A 23,510-nucleotide genomic window follows, 5' to 3' on the forward strand; every position below is an offset into this window, starting at 1 on the left:
AGGAGTAGATAGATTCAGTAACTGTAACTCTTATTACCATCAGATTAGGGGATATATTTCTGATGAGGTAAAAAATAAAGTTTCTGCTTTTTTATTGCTTCTTCATGCTTTTGACCTTTTAGAAGCAAATGGCAATGGGAGAAGTGATTTCAATCAAGATAATTTAAATAATTACATCTTTATTAGAATTGCTTGTTTACTCTGCAGGTAGTTTCAAAAAATACAGAGGTTTTGTAGGTCAAAATTTTAGAAAACAGGCTATTGCAACTTGAATGTATGGATAATGTATTTTTATGCATTTGAATTTTTTAAAATACCATTTTAGTTTGGAATATTCTGTATGTCACCTTAGGTAAGAATGACAGTTAAAAATAATCAAACATATATGAAACTATTTTCAGCTTTCCTCAGTACAGAGGTTGGTGGCTTCATAATTCTTCAAAAATTGAAAAAAATAGGTTGTAAAAGAATGTATTTGTTTTTTTATTTTTCCAGAAGACAAAAAAAATCTGAAACAGCTTATTCTAGCACAGCAAATTTGTGATTTTTGTACAGTAGTTAAATAATGTGTGGGTATTAAGTAAATGGAAAAAAGCAGCACTCCAGTTATCTGTCAGGATGCTTTTTCTGTATTGTAATTATGGTTTCATCAAAGTGAAACAATTTATAGAATTTCAGTAGGTTTCTTCATGTGCTTTTTCTAGCATGGGGGGTAAATTATTTAATTACTGTACTTATTTCAAAGCAATTTTTTTCCATTTGAATGGGCTATTCTTCATCATACAGGAGAATTTCTTACTATTTCATTTTAGCACTTCCTTACATTTCACATAGGATTTTTAAAATATGTGAAACAATGCATAAATCTGTCTGGGGATTAAGGGTTTAATATGCTTAAACTTCAATGTCTTTTGATGTTTTGTTACTTTAGAAGCTTTTCTTAGTCAGTGCATGTTACATGATTTGTTTTGTTTACAAATTACCTCTTAGGTATGTTTTCCTTGGAGATGGTCACATTATCCTGCACTTTTTTTTTCAATAGAAGTGAGATTTGTGGAGGTTTGTTTCCACAAATGTCAAACTTTGTAGTGGAAGAACAAAAACCTAAAAATAGCATAAACAAGCTGGAACCTAATTTAAGTACAAAATTAGAGCTTTTGCACCTTAAATAAGAGGAAAGAGAAAAAAAAATAATACTAGCACACATGTAAACTAAGTTCTACAGGATTAAGATTTTAATTTTTAATTGACTTTTCTTCAGCTTTTGAATTCACACTTCTGTAGTCAGATTTCAACACAATGACTTGCTACTTTTCAACTAATTGGATGGTTTGAATTAGTTCTCATCTTACCTTGCTTTTACTCTAATTCCAAAGTTTTGAAGGATTTTGCTTTTGTTTCCTGCTGATTGAAATACTGAGATGAGCAGGAAGCTGTGCTTTAATTTTCACTTTAGGTGATGCCTTACTTAACAAACTTAAGTGTCCTAATATCTGAGGTTTTAATTGGATTTAGAAATAATCTTCTCAATGGATTAATACAATTGCAAAACAGAGATGAGTTTCTTTAGCCAGGGGTAGCTGAGCTTCAAAGCAACTGACACCCTTCATTATCAATATGTGTGCAATTGCCAGCACATCTTTCAAAGTTATGTTCTTTATGAATACAGTCACTTTATTTTTTTCAGAGAATTATGTTGATTGGGTTGGCAAATGCAGGAAATGACAAGTGGAAAAATGCAGAAATAATTTCCGAAGGAACTGCCATGATTACTGCTTCCAGACTTGTATAACTACATAATTTTAGTAGCAAAAACTCTAATAGCAATGAAATAAATTCTAGAGGACTCTTACATGTTCTTTTTTCAGTTCGTTTTTACATCTTGCTGAAATAGAAGTTAAAAATACTGGTATGGAGCACTGTTTGAAAAAAAGACCATAAAAAATCCTGAAACTAAGCAATTGTGATACTATCCAGTCACCTTCTGGCACCAGGTAGTAAAGATATTTATATAAATGAGTAATGCAGATTAAAGGGCTCTCCCACAGGTTACTTCACGCAACCTTCTGCTCAAACCAACAATTTCAAGCGGTGGGGGATTCCACAGCATCTCTGGGCACCTGCTCCAGCATTTGGTTGTTCTCCTAGTAAAATCTTTTTCATATTAGCAGGTTTAAATTTTCAGTGCTGCAAATTCTGCCTGTTGCCTATCATCCTTCCACTTCTCAGAAGAGTTTAGTTTCCATCATCTCTACAGCCTCCAGTTCATTCTAGGAGGCATCAAGTTTCTCCCCCAGCCTTTTCTTCTCAGCTGAGCAAACACTTTTCTCTCACTCTCTCCCCTTCCATTGTGTGTCTGTCAGACTGTTCAGATTTTCAGTGCCTTTCTTGTACTGGGGAGCCCAAAAGTGGGCACAATGCTCCAGCAATGGTCTCACAAGGGCTGCACACAGGGAACATCTGCTTCCCACCTCCTGCTTCTGCACTCTTGCTCACTCTCACTCAGCCCAGGATGCAGTTGGAGTGGTTTGGGGGTTTTTCCACATCGAGGGTACTTAGCTTGATCCAATTCATGTCTTCCCCAAATTCCATGGATCTGTAAGCTGCTGAGAGTGCTGCCTGTCCCATTGTTCAGATAATTCACGATGGCACTGAGGGCTGTCAGGGGGAAGCTGCTGCCTACTGGACCCTGCACTGCTCATCAGCACCAGGCTTTGAGCCTGACAACCCAGCTCATTTGCTACCTGCTTTGTTAACCACTTACCCAGCCTGTGGCTCACAAATTTGCCTCCAGGCATGTTTGGAGGCCTTGAGACATGGAACACCCATTGTCCCCCACTTAGCCACAAAGATAGGTAGAAGAAAATCAGGTTAGTCAGGTATGATTTGTCCTTCTACACACCTAAAGACCTATTTTATCTTCTATAGCTACTAAATAATTTTCTAATTAACAATGATCATTAATACTGAGGTGATGGATGCTCCTGAAACTTTCCTTTCTTTTGTAACATTTGCATTTTATTATAATTAATTGAAACTAGGTTGCTAAAATCTAGGTAGGCAGAAAAGCCATCTGAGAGACTAAACTTTAAGTACAAAAGCTGTAACATTCATTTAGTAAGGTCTGGAGGATAAGGTTAGAGACTAAAACCAGTTTTTACTCAAAACTCTTCAGTCCAATGAATGATGCAAAGATCCAGCACAAGACATCATAATTGATTACTCAAAGATATGGATAGTACAGTTAAGATTTAAAAAAAACCAGAACCATGACTGTTTTTAATTACACATCATGTTTTTAAGCGATTTTTTAAAAAACTAAATTAATGTATGAAATGGCATGTTTTAGTTACTCTGTGTGGAATGTGCTGCCTGATAATGCAAGTTTGGCAGGAGATGGAAGACATGTCCTTTATGGCTTTGGAACCCGCTTGTCTTGTGGCTACTGAGAGATAAGTTGCTGTATTTTTAAGCATATAGCCTCCTCCACTATAGAAACACAATTGCTTGAAAAGTGCACCTTCACATTTGTTCTGAATCCTGTGCAAAATCAGACATAGGAGCAACTGAGGGAATAACAGTGGCCAGGTTATGAAGGAGGAAAAGGTTTGGACTAAATTCAAATCTCATTTTTATGTACTTGTGTATAATTTACAGTGATAATACTGCTCAGTATAGAGGACTCCTTCATTTCTAAACTATATTCTCTAATTTTGAGTTACTTTCAAAAAAAACCCCCATGGACTTCATAACTATTTATGGTGTGTTCAAATCACTTTATCACAGCTATTCTTTACATATTCGGTGTTATCAGTATGTTTGATCAGCTGTTCTATGTAATTATGCTGACCAGAAAATTAGAGTATTGTTCCTCATAGGGCACTGTGGTGTTTTGCAGGACTGCTAGGCAGATATAATTATGATACACACCTTTAGCTCATATCTTTTTCTGTTGTAAATTTTCTTGAAAAGGAAGATAGATATTCTTAATTAAAAATAAAGATTAAATGTAAACCCCAAATCTGGAGAAGGTGCCTGCCTTGTTTAGAACTTCTGACTATTTGTAGCCTTCAGTTTCTAGTTATTGAATCTTAAAGATTTTTTTGGACAGAGCAACCCATTTTGGAATTTTGTTGCCTGTGAATGTAGTTTAGAGTTGGAACCAATTTGCACCATAATTTTGTTTTTCCTTTTTGCTATTATTTTAAATGAAGCATTTATTGAATATATGAGAGCAATAAAAACATAAAAAGAGATTTATATGAGCCACCCCTGTTATAATAATTTAGTATGCACTGAAAGGTGCAAAGATGCTAAATTTTACTAACCTGTTAGGAAACAATAGCAGTTACATAAGAAAGTTCTTAATGTGTGAAAGTAAAGTAAAGAAAAGTCCTGTATTACTTTATCAGAATGGATAACTTGCAAGGAATGAAGGACTAAGTTTCTGTTTTTCTGATCCTGATATTTGTGTGAGGCCCTGTGTTTTTAACTATTACGCCAAATCCTGTTTCACAGGTTCAAATTTTAATTTTCATCCATCTATGGGGTGTGTTCACAACAGAACTGAATACATCAGAGATATTATATATTCGTATTTTTCCATTCTGCCGCATGGATTCAGCCTGTATTTCATAATTGAGAAGGGGATCTGTGCACCACTTTCCTTCAGCAGCTGCTCTTCAGTCTGTGTTCCAGAGAGGCTCTATTTGCCTGTAGCTTTATTTTCAGGCTCTTCAGGATCACAGGCATGTTGCCAAAATTAAGCCCTTCCTGTGCAGTCAGGAGTTGGGAGGTGTTATTTTTCAGCAGGTTATGTCATCCAAATCACAGTGGAATTACTTAAGGCAATAGAAGTAGGACATTTCCTTTGCTGGAGTGCAGAGCATCACTTCAGATAGAGGAGATGCAGGAATTTCTCAAGACGGAGCTTAGAAGAATTTTCTCTTTGGGAAAACACTGAGCAATGGTGGAAGCAGATACTGTTGTGTCAGCATCCCTTTACAGACATGCAGTTCTCCTGTTATGTATTCCATCTATCCCATTTCCATAGTAGTAGCTGATTTTAAATTCTCAGGTCAGAAACAGTGCCTCTGCACAAGTGGAAATTACCTAACTACTAAAATAAAAATAATGCAGTGACCAGAATAGATTTATAGCATGTTAATTTTTGACCTTCTTATCCTTTGTTTTCTCAGTTGCCTAAAGTTCACAAGGGTTTGTTTTAATTTCTTTGAGTAAATCCATTTTGGGAATGCAGGTGCAGGTAAGTAGAATAATAATGGTACTGGCTCCACTCTGGTGCCAGTAATAATTTTGCAGAGGCTTTCAAGTTTTCTGTTGACTCTAGGAGAAACAAATATATTTAGAGGGGTTTTCAGGTATTTTTTCAGGAGGACTTTTTTTATTTCAGAGAATACCAATGTACACTACAAATACACTTGTAAAAATAACTTCTCAGAAACTATAATACACAAATATAATATTTAAAATCAGAGAAACATTCTGTTGGATTCTCTTGTTATTACCATTCATGGGCATCAACTTATGCAAATGGTCTTATGCCAGACTTATGCAAGATTCTTGTGGCCTTTGTCATGTAACAACACATTTCAGTCTTGCTCACTTCAGAGCTGTGTAGGAACTTCACAGTCTTACAAACAGTGTATTCAGTATTTTTTAAAAGCACTGTGCAACTTTTTTGTCCAAATAATTAATTGTTTGCATTAATGGTTGCATGGATGACTGCTGTGCAAAATCTTAACTCTTCACAATGTGTGTAGAAATTACAAATTTGTGAATGGCTAATGGGATTTGTCTTTTAGGTGTTTGAGGGGAGTGGATAGATAAACTGCCTCTGTGGACACATAACACAATTCATTGTTAGATTTACTGGCATCACAGTTTGTGCTCTGTTGGCACCAAAGTATTTTTCTAGTGTATAAGATTAACATTCTAGCAGAATTCATATTCCTGCAGTTAACATGAGAGTGTGCTGTAAGGACAATACTGTTTGAAGGCTAAGAGCGAAAGAGTGTTAATAGTTTCTACATTGATTCTCCTCTTTTTACACGTGTTGGCTTGAAACCTCAGCTTTATATAATAGACTAAGTTGTTTCTGCTTTCTGTAATTTTATCCCTTAGCAAGCAGTTTGATATATGATATTTCTGTGTATTTACATCAACAGAAATATCACATGGACTTTGTATCCTCCTGTCTGCATCCCCTGAGCCTCTAGAGCAATGTATTTTCAGCTGTGCTCAAGGCCAAGAGCCTTGAGAAAGGTTTTCATCCCGTATAGTTAAATTTTGCCACTCTGGGGTAAAAAATGCTGGAAAAAGAGAGTTAACAACAGCTGCACCTTATAACTTATTGAAATAGAAACCACAGTGTTGCTGTTTGCAGTAAGCCTCTAGTCAAGTGCATTATGTGTATGTTTTCCATGAAAAACTATCAAGAGTTCAGATTAGTTTATCAAGCAGATGATGGAGCTTTGTAGTAGACACAGCTGTCATTTCAAGTTTATGTTGAGTAAGAGGGTAGACAAAAGTGCAGTTTGTGCTGTGCCTTTTTACCTGAGGCTTGGATTCTGTTGAATGAGTTTTTGGCAATCCTGTCTGTGATATGAAAAGTGATAAAATGAGTGAACTGGCAACATCAGAAAGCAGCACTGAGTTATGCTTTGTATTAGAAAGAGAAGCTGCTAGTAATTATGTTTGTATAGTGGCCCTGCCATTAGTCTAAATCCTGCTTTCATTTCTGCTGGTACAGGAAATCCATCGTCGATTTGAGAACGCTCCCGACACAGCCAAGACAAAGGCTCTCCAGACTGTTATTGAGATGAAGGTAAATGATTTTTGTTTATGGGCAGCAGTAGAATTTGTTCTCTGGAAAATGGTGTTTCATATGAAAGGTGACTCTACCAAATACCATCTGCAAATAAGTATATTTTTATACTGTTTTATTATCTATTATTGTTTTATTTGTTACTATTGATCACTGAAGAGACAGACACAGTAGAAACTTGTCTTCTGTCTGCCTGCAGCAGCCGTTACAGATTTCTTACAGTTATCCAAGAGTTCATTATATTACAATAATAGGAATGATAGGTTAATATGAAAGATTTGTGGGATTTTATGACGTGGATTCTTTACTTTTTATGTTATCAACATTTGAAGTACGGCTTTGCATTCTGTGTATTAGCAAAGTTAGCAAACTTGAAACCCACTTAAAGAATGGGTCATAGAGCTAGAAATATGTCTGTATGCCATCATAAACCTAACTTTTCTAGATGAATTTGTGATTGAATTCTTAAGCCATTAGCGTAAGTATTTAATGGACTGATGGCAATTGGCCAAGAGCTCAGAAGCCATAATCAAGTGTGTGGTTTACACAGCTTTATGCAATCATATTTCATATTGTATTTCTCATAAAGTACATCAGACAGGATTTGGACAAATAGAGTTGAAAAATTGGAAACTGTCTTTGCAAGCTGTTCTTTTCCATTTTGTATCCCTCCTTTATATTTTATTTTCCTTCCTTTTTTCTCCTGCAACTTTTTCCATTCTGTATCAGTGTTTTCTTTATATCCCATCTTTCATTTGCTGTCACTCTTTTCTTAGTCATCTTTGTGGTCCATTGTAATGAAAACTAATTGACCATCTGGTAACATTAAGTGTCTTTACAATCAAAAGAGAAACACAGGTGCATTTCTGGGAAATTATGTGGGCACTGAAAGGAATTACTGTTGGTAATTTCAATATATCATTTCACCCTACTACCTCTAATTTTTTTGTTGCAAAAATCCACGTTACCAATTTCAACTTAAGTATCAAACATTAAGCAGGAAATCCAGTTAGATCTTCATAATGATGCTTTAAAAAAATCCCATTTCATGAATGAAAGCCTTTAAAAAAAATCTCATCTCATGAATAAAAAAAATCAGCTTTTTGTTTAGCTGTGCTTTACGTATCAGACAAAGAAAAAGTTAGAAAGGTTTTTTTTTGTGAAAGTCTGTAGTATAGTTTTAAATCAGACCTGTCTTTCAGGAAAGAGTAAATATTTTGGGAAAATGAAAAAAGAAAAAATAGATTATTTTAAGAGATGATAGTTCCTAAATACATATCCATGATCATGAGTATGCATGAAGCTCTCTGTGTTGTGTGAATCTGTTCTTGCTGTTCCTAACACAAAAGACTTCTGAAGAAACAGTAAACCAGGTACACTGAATTAATAGCTCTGATCATCCTGTAAAAGTATGAGGATAATGATAGATTGACTTCTTTGTTTTTCCACATGGCTACTTTGAACCCACTGAAATGTTTTATACATTGTACATATGAGCCAGAATCCTTTACTGCTTTATCCAGTCACGAATAGATTGTTGCACATTTTCCATGCTTATGGTGCTTTGCTGTTCCCCATTTGTGACCCCACTTAAATTAACTAGTGGCACAGTTTCTTGCCATTCTTGCAGTCACATTTTGCAGTCCATTAAATTAGAATTAAATTTCTTATTGAAAATGCAAAATTTCCTCATGTACCTTCATTTATTAATTTATTTCTTTCTTTCATCCTCCATGATATTTCTGCCCTGAACCGTGTTTTCTTTCTGTGCTATACTCTTGCTTTCCTTGGAAGGTAAAAACTAAATTGAAAAATGAGTATCTGAGTGCTTGTATGTAAGGAGTTGAACACTGATTTCTCCAAGAACTTCCTAGGTAAATTTCAAGGGCAGGTGATTTATTGGACATATATCTCCTTTTGTTTTGCTACAACAGTATGTTAACAAATCATTCAGCTGTATGTCTTCTAATTTCTTCTAATCACTTCAAGGATTCAAAAATTTCTTCCATGGAGCGTGGCCTCCGGGATTTGGAAGAGGAGATTCAGATGCTGAAGTCAAACGGAGCCCTGAGCACAGAGGAGCGCGAGGAGGAAATGAAGCAAATGGAGGTGTACCGTAGCCATTCCAAATTCATGAAAAATAAGGTATTGAGAAAACAAGTGACAGCCCTGTGTTAAACTGAGCTGAGTGAACAGAGGAGAGAAATGTTTGTGCCTTTGTTAGGAGGTGTGGTCTGGGTTTCCTGTCAAAATGCTGGGAAACAGAATTGACTTAGTACCTGTCATGAAGCCAGTGAAATAACTTAAAAATATTTAAGAAAAATTTAAATTCCAATTTGAAAATATTATTATGGTGTTTCAGTAAGATCATTGGCTCAAGTTTTCCTTTTATTGTCTGTCACACCTGATTTCTCCTTCCTTTCCCCCCCTCTTTCCCCCTTCCTTTTTCTTCCCTTCCGCTTCCAGTTTTATTTGGTCTGATGTCTTTCCAAAAGTAGTTTGTTGAAAAAAGGATATTTCTTTTTGCAGCTGTTGTTGTAATACCTGTTTGGCCTTTCCAATATGTAAAAGTTGAGAAGAGGGTGAACTGTCACAATAATGGTTTTCCATTACACTCTCCTTCCAACATTGGAGTCAGCATGAGAGCAGAGTCTACAACAGTGCTGGTGCTGACATTTATTTCGTTGTTTGGAATACAGGACAAATACAGCAGTGAGAGATGTTGGTCTTCACATGTAAAGACAGACACTGGCTATTGACTTGTCTATAGGCAAAAGTCAATCCATTCTTTGTTTCTCAGTCTCTTAGTGGGTCCTAACATTCTTTAGTGAAGGTTCAGCCCTCTTGTACAGTAAATGTAAGTATATTGTGAACAGTCCTGCCTTTCTTAATTAGCTCATGTGTACTCCCTGCAAGCAGTATACAAACCCTGGAACAGAGGTTAAAAATTACTCTACTAGGTCCTGAACAATTGTAACCCACTGCATTTGTCCTACTTGAAATTACTGGTCAAAAAAAGAATGGTGGGAGAAGTGTCCTGGAGAAAGCAGCGTTACTTGCCCTGAAGTATTTACATGTACTGAGTATGTGTTCCTTCCTCTTGCCTCACACCAGTTCACTGAAACACCTTGAGATAACCACATCTGTTCTGACTTTTGCTCTTTATCCCACTGGGTTGCTTCTAGGAACTAAAGGGTACCTTGTTCAAACTAGAATTGGGGAGGAGATTAGAGCACCACTTCCTTCCATCTTTTTTTCTTTCTTTCCTTCTTTCATTGTTAGCAACTCCTCAATTTTCCCTTGTCCTCTCCCTCTGTGGATCTATAGATCTGTTCAGCTACTTGATTTCTCTTCTGTCTCCTGGTCTGCTCACTTATTTTCCTGCAGAAAATTTGTTCCTTTTTGGTATCTGTTTGCTCATGACTCATGGCCATCTCCTATCCTGACATCTTGCTGTCCTGCCTAGTTCTGTAATTGCACAGCATTTATTTTTTTAGAGTTGTATTGTATAAGTAATTTGTGGTTGTAGCTTGACAATTAATATTATTTCTCTTAAGCTGAAGTATGTCCTTTTCGTTGTCATTACTTCCTTATGAACTGCAGTTTCAAAACCCTTGGGGTAAGTGCCACATACTTGACATATGTAAACATAATCATAACTGTATATCTTCTGTTTCATAATTAAATTCTTGTCAGGCAGCCTATATGAAATTACACAGACATTAAACTTTTGAGAGGACATACTGAAGAATGGAAGAGAAAATGAGTGACCAGCATTGATCCTTCTGTTCAGTTCTTTGTCACTTTCAGACAGGACTGAAACAGGCTGACTAGAAGTTGACAAATAATAAATACTTAAAAACATAACAATGTCGTGACAGGTAGAGCAACTGAAGGAAGAGCTAAGTGCCAAAGAGGCTCAAGGGGAGGACCTGAAAAAAAGAGTGGCTGGTCTCCAGACCGAGGTCTCTGCAGTAAGATCTCTCTTTTGTGTGCAGTGGCCATTCACTGGGGCTTGCTAGCTCTTCCTGGCTTTTTTCTCTTACCTTCTTCATGGCTTAATATAATAAGTAGAACTAACAACCTGCTCAGCCTTGTAGCTACCTTTTTGTTCACAAGGTTTTGGTGTCCATGAATAACATCACTCTCCAACTGAACATCTGTATTTGTTTTGTTGCTGTTTATTAATGGTATGAGCTGTTGGAGCAATAACCTACTCTTCTCTACTGAAGCAGATTTTCAAAAGCATTCAGCATTGATTCTGGAGACAGATTTTCAAAGAGATTTCCCTTCCCTAGTAAAAAAAACTAATTTGAAAACTTGTGTTGAGCCCTCTTAACATTATTTCACAAAACATAATGAGATCTGGATGCTGAATGCTTTTAAACACATCGCTCAATTTTAGCAGCATGAATTTAGGTTATTCCTTTGCTTTGAAGTCAGAGTTTCACTCAAAAGAGTGAATATGGTATCATCAAGAAGAGAGATGTGAGCACTTGATGGTGTCTTTACGTCTCTTATAAGTGCGGATGGTGTGTGCTGCATTCTTACTAAAGAGCGTTGGCACATTGGCAGGGTGGGCTTGCAGCTCTGAAATGGGAGACAAGAATCTTGTCTTGAAAAAAGAATCTCATGGTGCTATTTGGGAATTTTCACATAATGAAGTGGGGTAACATATCTTCTGAAATAAGCCTGAAAACAATATGGTTTTTTGAGGAAGTTTTACTCTGATTCAGGCTACCTACTAATTTAAAGTTTGTGTCATCTGAGATTTTTTTAAGGAGGCTTTTTTGTTTAGATACTCTAGAAAAGATAACCAGTGAATAATTCAGCTCTTTGCAGCAGTTGTTCTGTGTCTGGCAGTATTGTGCAACTGGTGGCTGACAGCAGAAATAGTGCAGCTGACATCAATACCTCTATGATGAATTAAAATAGGTGGCAGAATCATCCTCTGTGCATATTTGCTTTTAGTAAAAGAAGAAAAAAAACCCCAACCTAGCAGGTTTGAATTAAGTGAACAACAAACTATTGAGTAGTTCTATAAATTCATATATACCTTCTCAGTGTTCCATTTAATAAAATGAGTTTGAGAGATTTTTTGAGATGCATGTTCTCCTTCTTCCCCATTCTCTCATCTAATCTATTTCACACTGGAACAGAGGAGTCTTGGGTTACATGTTTTGGTACTATTTTAATACTCTTTGGTAAAGAGTTTTCTTCCTTTAATTGCCCATTTTTGAAAAAGTGTTGTCAATATAAAACTGCATTTACCAAGCTTCTTTTTTCTCAGTTATACCTTCCACAAATATATGCATTTATTCTAATAAAAAACTTAAAAAAATTATAAATTATAAATTATACTATTATTTTGTTCATGTGCTATGTTTCCAAACATGGACAGTGACTTGGACTTTTTTTTTATATTGTGATGTCCTTTAATTTCTGTTTTGAAGCAGTGGACAATGTACTTTTGGGGCTAAGGGATTTTTTTTTTAATGACACAAACAGAATTGTTCAAGTTAAAAAAGACTGTTAAGTCTTTAGAAAAATATCCACCTCTGCTATATAATATGTAGCAGTAAAATATTACTATTCTGTGAGATAGGAAACAAACCAGAAAATTGGTTACAAACTTGGACTTAAAACTACATTTAGACTTCTCTGTCATATTTTATTTTTTTCTCGGATTTAATAAAAATTGTCCTGAGTGATTTTATATAATATTAGATTAAATTAAGATTTTATATTATATCATTGCTTTGTTTTCCCATTTTTTACTGTTTTTTTAAAAATAAAAATCTAACGTACATTTGTTAAAATAAATTTTCATTTCTGTACTGATATAATTCACTGTATTAAATTTAGGAAATCACTCTCAATGAAATGCAATTCCACAAACAGTTTTCATGTTGTCTTGATGAATATTTGCATCTGCTTTTTGAAGCTTCCACAAACTAAAGTGTGTTTCATAGAATAAAATGCTGGTTTTGTAAATGGTGGGGAAAGTAAAGGTGTCTTCCCATCCTCTGTAAGCATGAGGCTGGATTGAGGTGAGGAGCTGGAGGACAACTTACTGATGTGACATTTCAGAGCAAACATTGTGCTGCTGAGAGCCCTGAGGGTGTCTCATCTGCTCTGATAGTACAGGCTAGGGGTACTTTGTCATTACAGTTCTGCTTCATCTCCATTGAAACCTTGTCCCTGTTATGTGTCTGGTTTGGTCAGTCCATTGGAAGATGAATAACAACAGACTGCTGCTATTAAAAAGAACCTCCCTTGAAAAATGGATGACATTGCTCTCCTCTTTTTTTCCTTGTATCCTTTGCTCAAGACACAAATTTTTGCCAGCTTTTCATTCAAGATAACTGAAGGCTTCATAGTTTGGTGGGACAATTTCAGAGTATCATACTGGTTGTTGATAGTTATGTATCTTTATAGTAATTTTTGTAAGGAAGGCATAAATTATTTTTCCCTTTGCCCATGCTTTCTGTGTTTTGCAGATTGGCCAGGTGAAGCAGGAGCTGTCACGCAAGGACACTGAGCTGCTGGCCCTGCAGACCAAGCTGGAGACCCTCACCAATCAGTTCTCTGACAGCAAGCAGCACATTGAAGTTCTCAAAGAGTCTCTTACAGCTAAAGAGCAAAGAGCTGCCATCCTGCAGACAGAGGTGAAGTGGGCAATTCTGTACTTGCTGACTGTGCACAGAGAAAGAGAGAAAACCCTTTATCTCGTCTGTTCTTAGGTTGTGCAATCCCATAGCTATCCAGTGCAGCGTGTTCTGAACACTTTGTATCTTTGATTATATGTTTGGTTCTTTAGGCCAGGGGACTGATCTAAAGACAAATATGTGTGCATAAGTGCTTGGCTGAATTAGAAGTTGCAATGTCTGAGCTGGGAGGATTTATTTTCAGTGACCTTGTAGCTAGAGGAGAGAAGAAAAAGGAAGATGATTCCAGTAGCAAACACTCTGCAGAGGCTTCACCACTGTTGTCAGAATGTCCAGGAACTCTTTGTAAGGCTGTGCTTGTACCTGAAATATGGACTTTCATGGTTTATGATGCATATTCCAAGGTAAAAGAAAAATATTTTCTAAACTGTGTTTTGATGACAAATGTTTAATAAAATTCCCATATTACACAAGACCCAGATAGTGAATGCATGCATTAATGAATGCATGCATCAAACAGATAATGAATGCAGCATAAATGTGTTGCTTCTGGACATTCTTGAAGAGCAAGCATGAAATGATGTGTGCAGTCAGCACTTCAGTCCCTGGCTTGGAAAATTGTAGTGTTAGTGGAAGTCCAAAAGATGGCAGTGATGCATCAAAAACTTTGTGTTGTTACAGCTAAGAGTCAAAGCCAAAGGAGCTGAGAAAAAGGCATGCAGAAAATTTGTGGGTGACACTAGTAGAAGGTTCCATATTACAAAAGCACAAGAGAATTGTTCTTACCCTAATTTAGCTTTCCTTTAGCCAAAATTGGTGAATCTGTGGATGCTCATGGCCTTGTTGACACGCAGTAATGAAGTTACATAGTAAATGTTCTTGGGTGTTCCAAGATGGCTTTTCTGATTATTCTCAGGTTTATGTAGAGGTTGGATTTGCATTAGTGGGTATAAATGGGAAAGTGTTCCAGTTTACAGCCATAAACATCCTGTTAAATTTGTTAATTCCTTTTTGCTAGTTCATGAATGTACCCTAGATTAGTACATGTCTATTTAAAAGAAACATTTAAATTTCAAAATGTCATTGAAAGCAGATTTTAGGTAAAGAATATTTTCAAAGGTAAAATGCAAGCTTCGGTCATTGCAGTGATTGAAAAGAATGAAGATATGTTACATGTGCAGTACTGTGACAAACCTACAAAACTAGAAACACATTTCTCACTTCTAAGTAGTAATTAGTAGTATTTTTCTGCTCATGACATGAAGTTCTTGAACAAATTTACTGTATTAACAATCTAAAAGACTTCAGTTGAGGGTCATATTTTCAGCTATTATGGTAAATAAACATTTATTTAATTAAAATGTCCAGAATTGAAGCAGATTATTTAAAACCAAGAATACTTGGTTATATACCATTGATAGATACTCTTAACAGTTATTCAGAACATCTTGATTTTATTTTACCTAAAAACCAAAGTACTTTAATACAGAAAATGATTCTACTGTCAAACTAAATAATCATTGAGTATATTTGTTCTTTATATTACTAAATAATCATTGAGTATATTTGTTCTTCATTGGCTGCTTCCAAATGAAATTCTCATATAGCACCACAAAACCAAGCTGGATTCCTCCTTCCAAGAAGATAGTTATACTTTTTGAAAGATAATCTCATCTTTTTCACCCTTGTTGGAGTTCTTGTCAGAAAGCTCAACAATTAAATTATCACACCTTTTTTCTGTATTCACAGGTGATCCTCTTAAGTATAGGATTGAAATATGCTGAGAACATACAGTGTTGAGATGTTTATCATTGCATCCTGTGATGATTTGGGCTTTTTAAAGGAGAGGATATCTTTCCATACAAGGATTTTCTTTGGGAATGACGTAGGAATGTGAGATCCTGCTTGGCCTCACTTCTTGACAGCACTGGTCAATGTTAAAACATAAATAGATTCTCTCAAGACACCTAGAGAGAGTTGTGAGGAGGAAGAGAGCTGCAGTTTCTGACATACATTTCTCAGACATTTTCATAGGGGATCAGTTTTTTAAAGTTGTATTTAAATAAAAATGTTAAAAGAGTATACCTCTGTAAGTCTCTACCTCTTTTTTAGTCTTCTGTTAAAGAACCCACTCACAAGTGGGGAAGAGTGTTGATATAATATCCCAAAAATTGATTTGCCACCTGCTACACTGGAACTGCAAACAGCAATGAGCTGTCTGGGGGGTGTTTATCTTGAAGGCTATTGGGTGGAGAGGATATTGTGGTTAACTTTTCAGTTGCTGTAGAAACCTTTAAAAATAGCTCTAAAATTGTACAGTCACTTTGTAAACAAAACAAAAAACAAGTCACTATTTATGTTGGAATTAAGGCTTTATCCATATAAAGTGTTCACCCAGTGAGCCCTTCAGCTTAGATCAGTGCCAGAAGTTCTGTGGCTTCAGTGGGAAGTTGCATTAACCAGCGAGAATGTTCTCCTTTATTTTTGTATACTGCCCAAGCTGGCATGGTTTTGTAATTGGTCTGTTCCTGTGGTAAATTCAGACTAATATTCAGTAGAAAAATGAATCTAATAATGTGGAAGCTTTTCTTTGCTTTGAATGTCTCATTAGAACATAAAATTTTCTGAAGATCTTTCTCTTTTGGGGCTTATCCTGGCATTTTTAAATTGCAGTGGATTCTGCCAAATCAGAAGACATAGGAGTGGGTTACATCTAATGAGGGTTGTTCAGATGGGAGCTGGGTGTTTCTCACAAAACTTAGCAGCAGCAGCTACCTGAACACCCAGTGCTGGCACCTGCAAACATTGAGGTGAGCTCACAGAACTGAGTTCACTGAGTTCACTGGGCTCAGGTGTTTAATGTCTTGTGCTAGAGCTTGTGGAAGAGCAGTGGAGTGAACTTCTGACCCAAATAGGCCTTGGGAGCAGCACACCTGTCCTGCACTGAGTTTTTAACCCTGGCAGGAGCTAAACACTTCTGCTCCATGGCATCGTTGTGTAATCTAAGTTGTCTGGACATCTGGGAGCTAAATGCTCATGGAGAATTCACTCTCATCTACAGATCATCCTGGATATTGCTGCAACTTGTATAAGGAGGTGAAGAGTCAGCTCTGCTTAAAAAGAAAGATCACTGTCAAAAATAGAGAATTAATTTAAGTCTTGTGCTAGTGCTGCATTCAAATCAGTTAATAAACATTGCTTTAAAGACTTAATTACAGACTATGCTGACAGTAAAAAGGTAAACTCCTTCTCTTGATTTATAAATGTTTGCCAGTTAGTAATGGAATGTCATGAAACTGATCCTTTTAAAAATGTACTCATATTTGGAGACTTCATCTAACAATAGCTATAGTAGGTAAAAAGCAACTCTCACCTCACATACCAATTATAATTTCATGTTTCTATGCATTTCTCAATGTCTTTAAATTCTGAATGCTGACAGAATTACTTCAACATCTGCTTTAAAAAGTGGCTGACTCCTATTAGAAACCTTTGCACACTCTTGAATATACATTTCAGGATTGGTAATCCACCTGTTCCTTCTGCTGCCTCTACTGTAGTCATACCTACAGAGAATTAGACTTTAGAATGTTGCTGTTACAGAGCAATTGGGGCTTGGATATAGCATAGGGCAGGTAGTACCTTCTAATACCACTGAGTGAAGTATGGTTTGGTTCACTTATCTAAATTATGGTTCAGCCATGGTTTGAACAGGTATCGGGTGGATGTGAAGAATCACTCAGGAAAAATGAGTATGCTGTTTTTTCTAGGCATCACTGACATCTTCATAAACCCAGGTGGGAATCACCAGGGTCAGAATAACTTGCTTGCTGCTGTACAGTGGAGATGGTGATAAAATTCAGAAAAAAAAACCCCTGTTTTCAATCTCAGTCCTACTAATACAAGCTCCTGAAACTCAGGAGCACAGTGAGAAACACAGTGAGGTCTGAAACTCACTGTGGATTTCTGAAAATGTAAATTATTTTCCTGTAGTTTGGAAATATTTTGAAAGCTAAGACTGTCATTACAGAATTTGAGATTCAAAAAAAGGCTTAAGATGAGATTTCTATTAAATATATTTTCATTAATTGTGCTTATTCTGGTAGTAATTTGAGCTACTAATGGATGAGTTTTCCTTAGAAATTTGGACTTCTGCATGTTTCATGTATGGCTAGACACATTAAGAGCAGAGACATAGAACGTTATTTACAGCTACTGGAAAACTCTGTGAAGACAAGTCAGTGGTTCCCAACACAGTTTTTCCATATATCACTCTTACAGTGAAGAAATTTAAGTCTTGTGTGTGGTATCCACCTGAAGAGAGGTCCCCTGTACCTTGGAGGGTTAAAGGTGTGCTTGTTTTGCTAAAGCTTCATGAGCAATTGGGTGCTGCAGGCAGGGCAAGTGAGCGAGCCCCTTGTGACACAAGGGACTGGCCTGAGCTGCACTGCAAGGTGTACCTGCAATGCATCATTGAAGACATGGCAGTCCATTACTGGGAAACAGGTTAACACAGGGTTAAGACAAAATCATCCAAGACACAAAATTCAGGAGAAGGGGCGCCAGCACCTCAGTAGTGTTTGCCTGATTGTTTCCGTGTACTGAGAAAATCCTAAGCTGACTCTGTTGAAGTTGGCATCATCTGTCTCCCACAGACCTCAATTCTTGTCACTGTGGGAGGATGCCATAAACTGAGCTGACATGGATAAACAAGAGCAGTGTTCTGCCAGGAATAGTGCTAAGGTGATGATTGTGTATCCTGCCAGCCTTTGAAAATACTTTTGAAAGTGTTTTCTGTGGTTTCCTAGGCAAAGACCTCACACAAATGAAACCAGGAATGCAATTTACCCCAAACCATAAGCTAATATAGAGTTCAAAGAGAATGATCAATCAGAAAATGGAAGCCATTCTGTGGATAAATTTCTATTTGCAGATGTTCTCTTTTCACTTAATGCTGTGCTGTAGGCATCTGGACTGTCTCAAATATTTTGCAACACATTAAGATTATGTCTACGTTAAGATTATGTCTATTTTCTTGCGAGGGAGATTTTCTGTTTCACTTGAAGAATTAATGAAAGTGACTCTTAGCTTTAATATCAAAGATTCCCAGGAAAGAACATACCTAATCAATCTACAGAATTGTATGTTTTAAAAAAGAAGACAAAGCGTGATCCACCTGCTAAACCTTTCATTACAAATACTATCCCATCCTATAAATCATGTTTGGGTAAGACCTGGTACTTGAATATCCCTGCAGATCACGCTATAATGCCCCACTTGCTGGGTGAGAAGTCAGGAATGTGATTTTAATAACGTACGTGTAAGTGAGAAGGCTCCAGACACAGAGGTGGCAGTGGGTTTGTGGCGCTGATGGGGAGAGCAGGGCAGTTCTTTTCCCCGCTGGAAAGTTCTTACTGCACTCTGTGAAAGGAGGCAGACAAAATACCAAAGGGTTTTGTGGGTGGAACACTAGAAATGTAGAGCCTCAGAGACAACTTTTCCATTAACAACTCAAATAAAATGGAAATAGAACGACATGTTAACACTAGATGTTGCACAAAATACCATAAACAGAGTAAATTCCTAAATTCTTACCCCAGCTGGAGTTGTCCAGCCGTTGTCATCCTTTTACTTCATGTCTCTACTAGTCTGTGCTGTGCAGGAGGACCAAGAAATTAATGGATAAGCCCATTTACTCTGTGTGACTGATGTCCTGTAATGGATTCAGCTAACAGGAACCAAATCTGATACTGTCAAATAAGATTAGCAGCCAAGCTGGCAGAGTTGAGCTGTCTGAATGCTGAGTGGATAGGGGTCAGGGAATTTCTTTGGGTTTAGTGAGCAGGTTAGTGGTGTTGGATTTCGTATTCCACAATAGTCTTTGAGATTAGTCTGTGCTCTGTAGTGACCTTACTCTTCTCATTGATTTTATATTCAGGTAGCTCTGATTCCTTCTCCCATTTCCTTTGTCTTGTGAGCTCTGTTTCACATATGGAAGAGAAATGCAGAAGGAAAAGCAAAAGATGCTCAACATGCAGTTTTGAAGTTTGAGGTCACCACAGAGTTCCCAGAGTGTGTTTCTAAATTCACTCAGGCCATGGGAGCCCTAAGTGTGTTTGTGTGTCCAAATTGCACCCAAAATATCCTGTACTGTGTAATTTGTTCAATTTTGCCTTTAATATAAAACTGCATGCTGTGGAAAACACGTTATATTTAAACAATTACTTTGCTTTTTAAGTGAAAATATTCTTAGCCACCCTAAGGTAACCTCTTTCCAGTTGTGATCTTCAGTGGCTGCAAATAGCTCTGCTTTCATTACCTTCAGGCTCAGCTACTACTGTCATTAAAACCTAGAATATTAAGTGACTGGTACAGGGAGTCAATGTTTATTCTCTGATTATTAGTAAGGTTTCAAATAAAGGGGTCAGTTTCCCTGCATGTGAGGTAACTTCTCCACAGCACATTGTGTTGGTTTCTACTTTGAGGAAAAACATTTCAGTATTGTGTGATACAAGCCTGAGTTATGTGAGAAGTGTGATTTGAGGTTTTCCAAGAGGGAGCATTATTCTCATATAGTTGGGAATAACACAGTTGAATATTTTTAGTATTTAATCTCCTGTCACTTATGATAACTGTTTTATCCCAGTCTTATGTAAGTTGAATTCTTAAAGGTGTTCAATCTTTCCCCTGTGGAAGTGCAGTTTAATTTCCCTGAAGTTTCTGTCTGTGTGCTAAACAAAGCTTGTTCTGCGTTTCTGAATCCAGGTGGATGCGCTGCGGTTGCGTCTGGAAGAGAAGGAGACTATGCTGAATAAGAAGACAAAGCAGATCCAGGAGATGGCAGAGGAGAAGGGGACTCAGGCAGGAGAGATCCATGACCTCAAGGACATGCTGGAGGTGAAGGAGCGCAAAGTTAATGTTCTTCAGAAGAAGGTAAGATTGGAGAGCTCTGAATCAGATAAACACCTCTGATGCATCTCAATTTCCAAGGCTGTCAAAAAGCCTGAACTAGAATGTGCATTCTGGAGATAAAAGTTCGAGTCCATTGATGTAGTGGGAATATGATGAAGGATGAATTTATTTGAATTTTTGACAAAAAATTGGAATTCAAAACAGAGGTTATTGCCTTTCTGTGATTGCACGTGCTTCTTCTGCTTCCATTTTCTTCTGCTTCCGTTACCAGTGGCTGAGACAGTTTTATAAGGGCACATCATCTGAAAAATCAATCTTTTCCCACCCAACGCCTTACCAAAGCCATGCTGATTTGAAGCACAGGCCACTGGCTGATCATGACTTCAGTATGTGACTGAATGAATGAGGGGTTGTATCAGTAAAAGCAATTAAGATGCTTTCTCTGTAACTGACTTGGAAAGTTTGTGAAGGATTTTGTGTAAGTTTTGTTAGAAATGCTGTATTATCATACTTAATATTTCTTGGGAAGTGCTAGAATAGGATAATCAGACTATCCTTCATATCTTTTTGGATAAGAAAATGTAGACCTTATCAGTGAACTGGGTGTGGTCTGGGTAAAAAATCATGTAGGCCACGTCAAATTAGAGAGGCATCCCAAAGGGCATTGGGCCCTAGGGCAGTGGATGTCATTATGGATGATTGGTAGCAAATTGCACACACAGTATATCTCAATTTTCCTCCAAACAGGGTGAAAATAGAGAAATGCGTGTATGGCAATAAATTTTAATTTGAAGAACATTTCTTTCTCTGTATCTTTAGAGAAGCTGTTCTTGGAGCTCTTATTCAGTGTATTAAGCTGAGGATGTGGGTTTTTTGTTCTGTTTTTTTCCCTAGACCTTTAAACAATTTGCCAGAATTCTTGTGATATTAATAGTTCAGAATATTGATTAATTTTTGATACCTGGCCAATGCCTTTTCTTCTTGTCTATAGCCATAAATCATGAAGGTTTAGGTCATGTTCAGTTCTGTTACAGCAAATGTCATGCAGGAATGGAAGTTGAGGCATGGACTTGAGCCATAAATAAGTAATTAATAATTCTAGAGCAGAGCCCTAATTCCATGTTTTCACGGTCTCATTTTATTGACTGTTCATCTTTTTACAAACACAGATTTCTGATTTTTGTGCTGTGTTTCTTTTTGTTTTACAAAATTGGTCATGCAACCTCCAGACACAGCTTGAGATCCCAGCTGAATGTTTAACCAAGGGGTGGGGAGTCTGACATTTGTGTAAATGTTAAATGTCACTGAGGTTGTTTTATTTCCATTCACTCTTACATGGCTTTTTCACACGGTTTCTTGCTCTACTTGACACTTGAGAATGATCTTTCATTAGATCATTTATAGGCAGCTCTAAAGATTCTTTTTTTAAATACTGTTTATTTTGAGAACACTGTAATCCATATTGAGACAGTTTCATTTTGTGTGTTCATGCATCTGACCTATTTTTTCAGGACTGTTCCCTGCTGCTTCAAGTGAAAGTACCTGGTCTTTTCAGGTTGGAAAGAAAGGACCCAGGCTTTTGAGAGTGAAAGCTCTGAGGTCCTCTTCTTCTGTATGGCTCCACTGAGGATAACACTGCCATAATAAACTGCAGTTTGTGGTGTTCTGTAAACCTATCTCTGAGCAAAACAAAACAAAACCCACTGAAACAAAGCGCCATAAAATGCAAATGCTTTGGGCTGAAAGTGACTTACTTTAAAGGTCATCCAGGTCCAGTTTCCCCTGCCATGGGCAGGGGTGCCATCCACTAGACCGGGATGCTCCAAGCCCCATCCAGCCAGGCATTGAATGCTTCCAGGGATGGAGCATCCACAGCTTCTCTGTATAAAATACATAAACCTGTCTGTAGAAAACTGTATATTTCCTGCTGTTAACTAGAATCACAAGCAGAGATTTGAATTTGCTTTAGCCTTGGAGTTGCTGGAGGCATTTTCTTTAACATGAGCAGTGAAATTGTGAGAGTTGTAAATTCAAAGATTTTTTTTTTTCCATTTCTGTAACTAGATAACCTAGAATATTCTTGTGGAGAATCCAGGTGACAGTTCTTTTGTGTGAGGTTTGTGGTGCAATATGGAATTCCTTTTAGTTTTCTGTATAGCCTGGGGTAAATAACTGGAAGTTCAGGCCTTTGAAGTTCAAGGATTGATGTCTTTAGCTCAGATTTTTAATTACTTGTCCAGACCTGGAATTGAAGGCTAGGTGTGGGATTTTCTATAGATATGGCTTTGCATTTTCTTGTTCTCTTTAAAATTTTTCTACAGAAAAGCAGAGCTTGAGAAAATACCTGAGGAAAGACTTGTCTGATTTTTTTTATGAGAACTTGCATAATATCTGTTTCAGATGCTAGGAAAAAATTATGAAGTCTCATTTTTATATGGTATATATGGCTGTCCTTTTTTGACTGCACAGATAGCTATTTCTGCCCTCTGCCTGGAAACTCAGAAGCCTGTAGCTCCTCACATATAAATATTTTTCTCTTAACCCTTGTAAACTGTGATTTGTTTTTTCTGTTTTTGCATTTCTAGAGTGCATCTTATTAAAGTGCACATTTTGTTTTCTGCTTTATACAAGTGCTATCTTTCAGATCTTCCAGGACAGTTCAGAATTTTATTGCCATTAAAACAAACAAACAAACAAACAAAAACCAAACCAAAACAAAACAAAAATCTTTAAACTTTTACCTTTATGCACAATTGTCTTTTTATTCCTCTGTCTGGTTACAAACTAGTATATTCAGACAGATCAGGTTTTAGTCTTATATTCTAGTTGAAGATCTGAAGGTCTAGTTTAAAGTATCTTCAGAGGTCATAGATATTACAGATAGGAGTTTGTCTGGGTTTTTCTCTTGCTGCCTTAGTTATCTGATAGTAAATGTTTGTTTTAAGTTTATTGATATGGTTTAAGTGGTACTTGGACATTTTAACTGAATAGGGTGGAAGATCATGAAAGGCATGTGGTACAAAAAGTGCTTTTCTTGTATAGTGTTAATTAGTATTTTTGTATGGAACAATATGTATTTGGAA

At 36.8% G+C, this 23,510-nt stretch overlaps 1 protein-coding gene across 8 annotated transcripts in view; it reads left to right on the top strand.

Moving 5' to 3' along the window:
• Nucleotides 1-23,510, top strand: part of ERC1 (ELKS/RAB6-interacting/CAST family member 1) — a 275,266-nt gene that overhangs the window by 64,241 nt on the left and 187,515 nt on the right. For 5 of the 8 annotated variants that reach the window (XM_077783291.1, XM_077783292.1, XM_077783294.1 and 2 more), the window contains exons 4-8: nt 6,773-6,847; nt 8,837-8,992; nt 10,729-10,812; nt 13,348-13,515; nt 20,281-20,448. In XM_077783291.1, coding sequence (XP_077639417.1) covers nt 6,773-6,847; nt 8,837-8,992; nt 10,729-10,812; nt 13,348-13,515; nt 20,281-20,448 — 651 coding nt within the window. The remainder of the gene's footprint in view (nt 1-6,772; nt 6,848-8,836; nt 8,993-10,728; nt 10,813-13,347; nt 13,516-20,280; nt 20,449-23,510) is intronic. The other 3 variants (XM_077783293.1, XM_077783295.1, XM_077783298.1) reach the window with 1 other exon arrangement.

This window comes from Lonchura striata, chromosome 5, assembly GCF_046129695.1.
Source record: "Lonchura striata isolate bLonStr1 chromosome 5, bLonStr1.mat, whole genome shotgun sequence".
Classification (NCBI taxonomy): domain Eukaryota; kingdom Metazoa; phylum Chordata; class Aves; order Passeriformes; family Estrildidae; genus Lonchura; species Lonchura striata.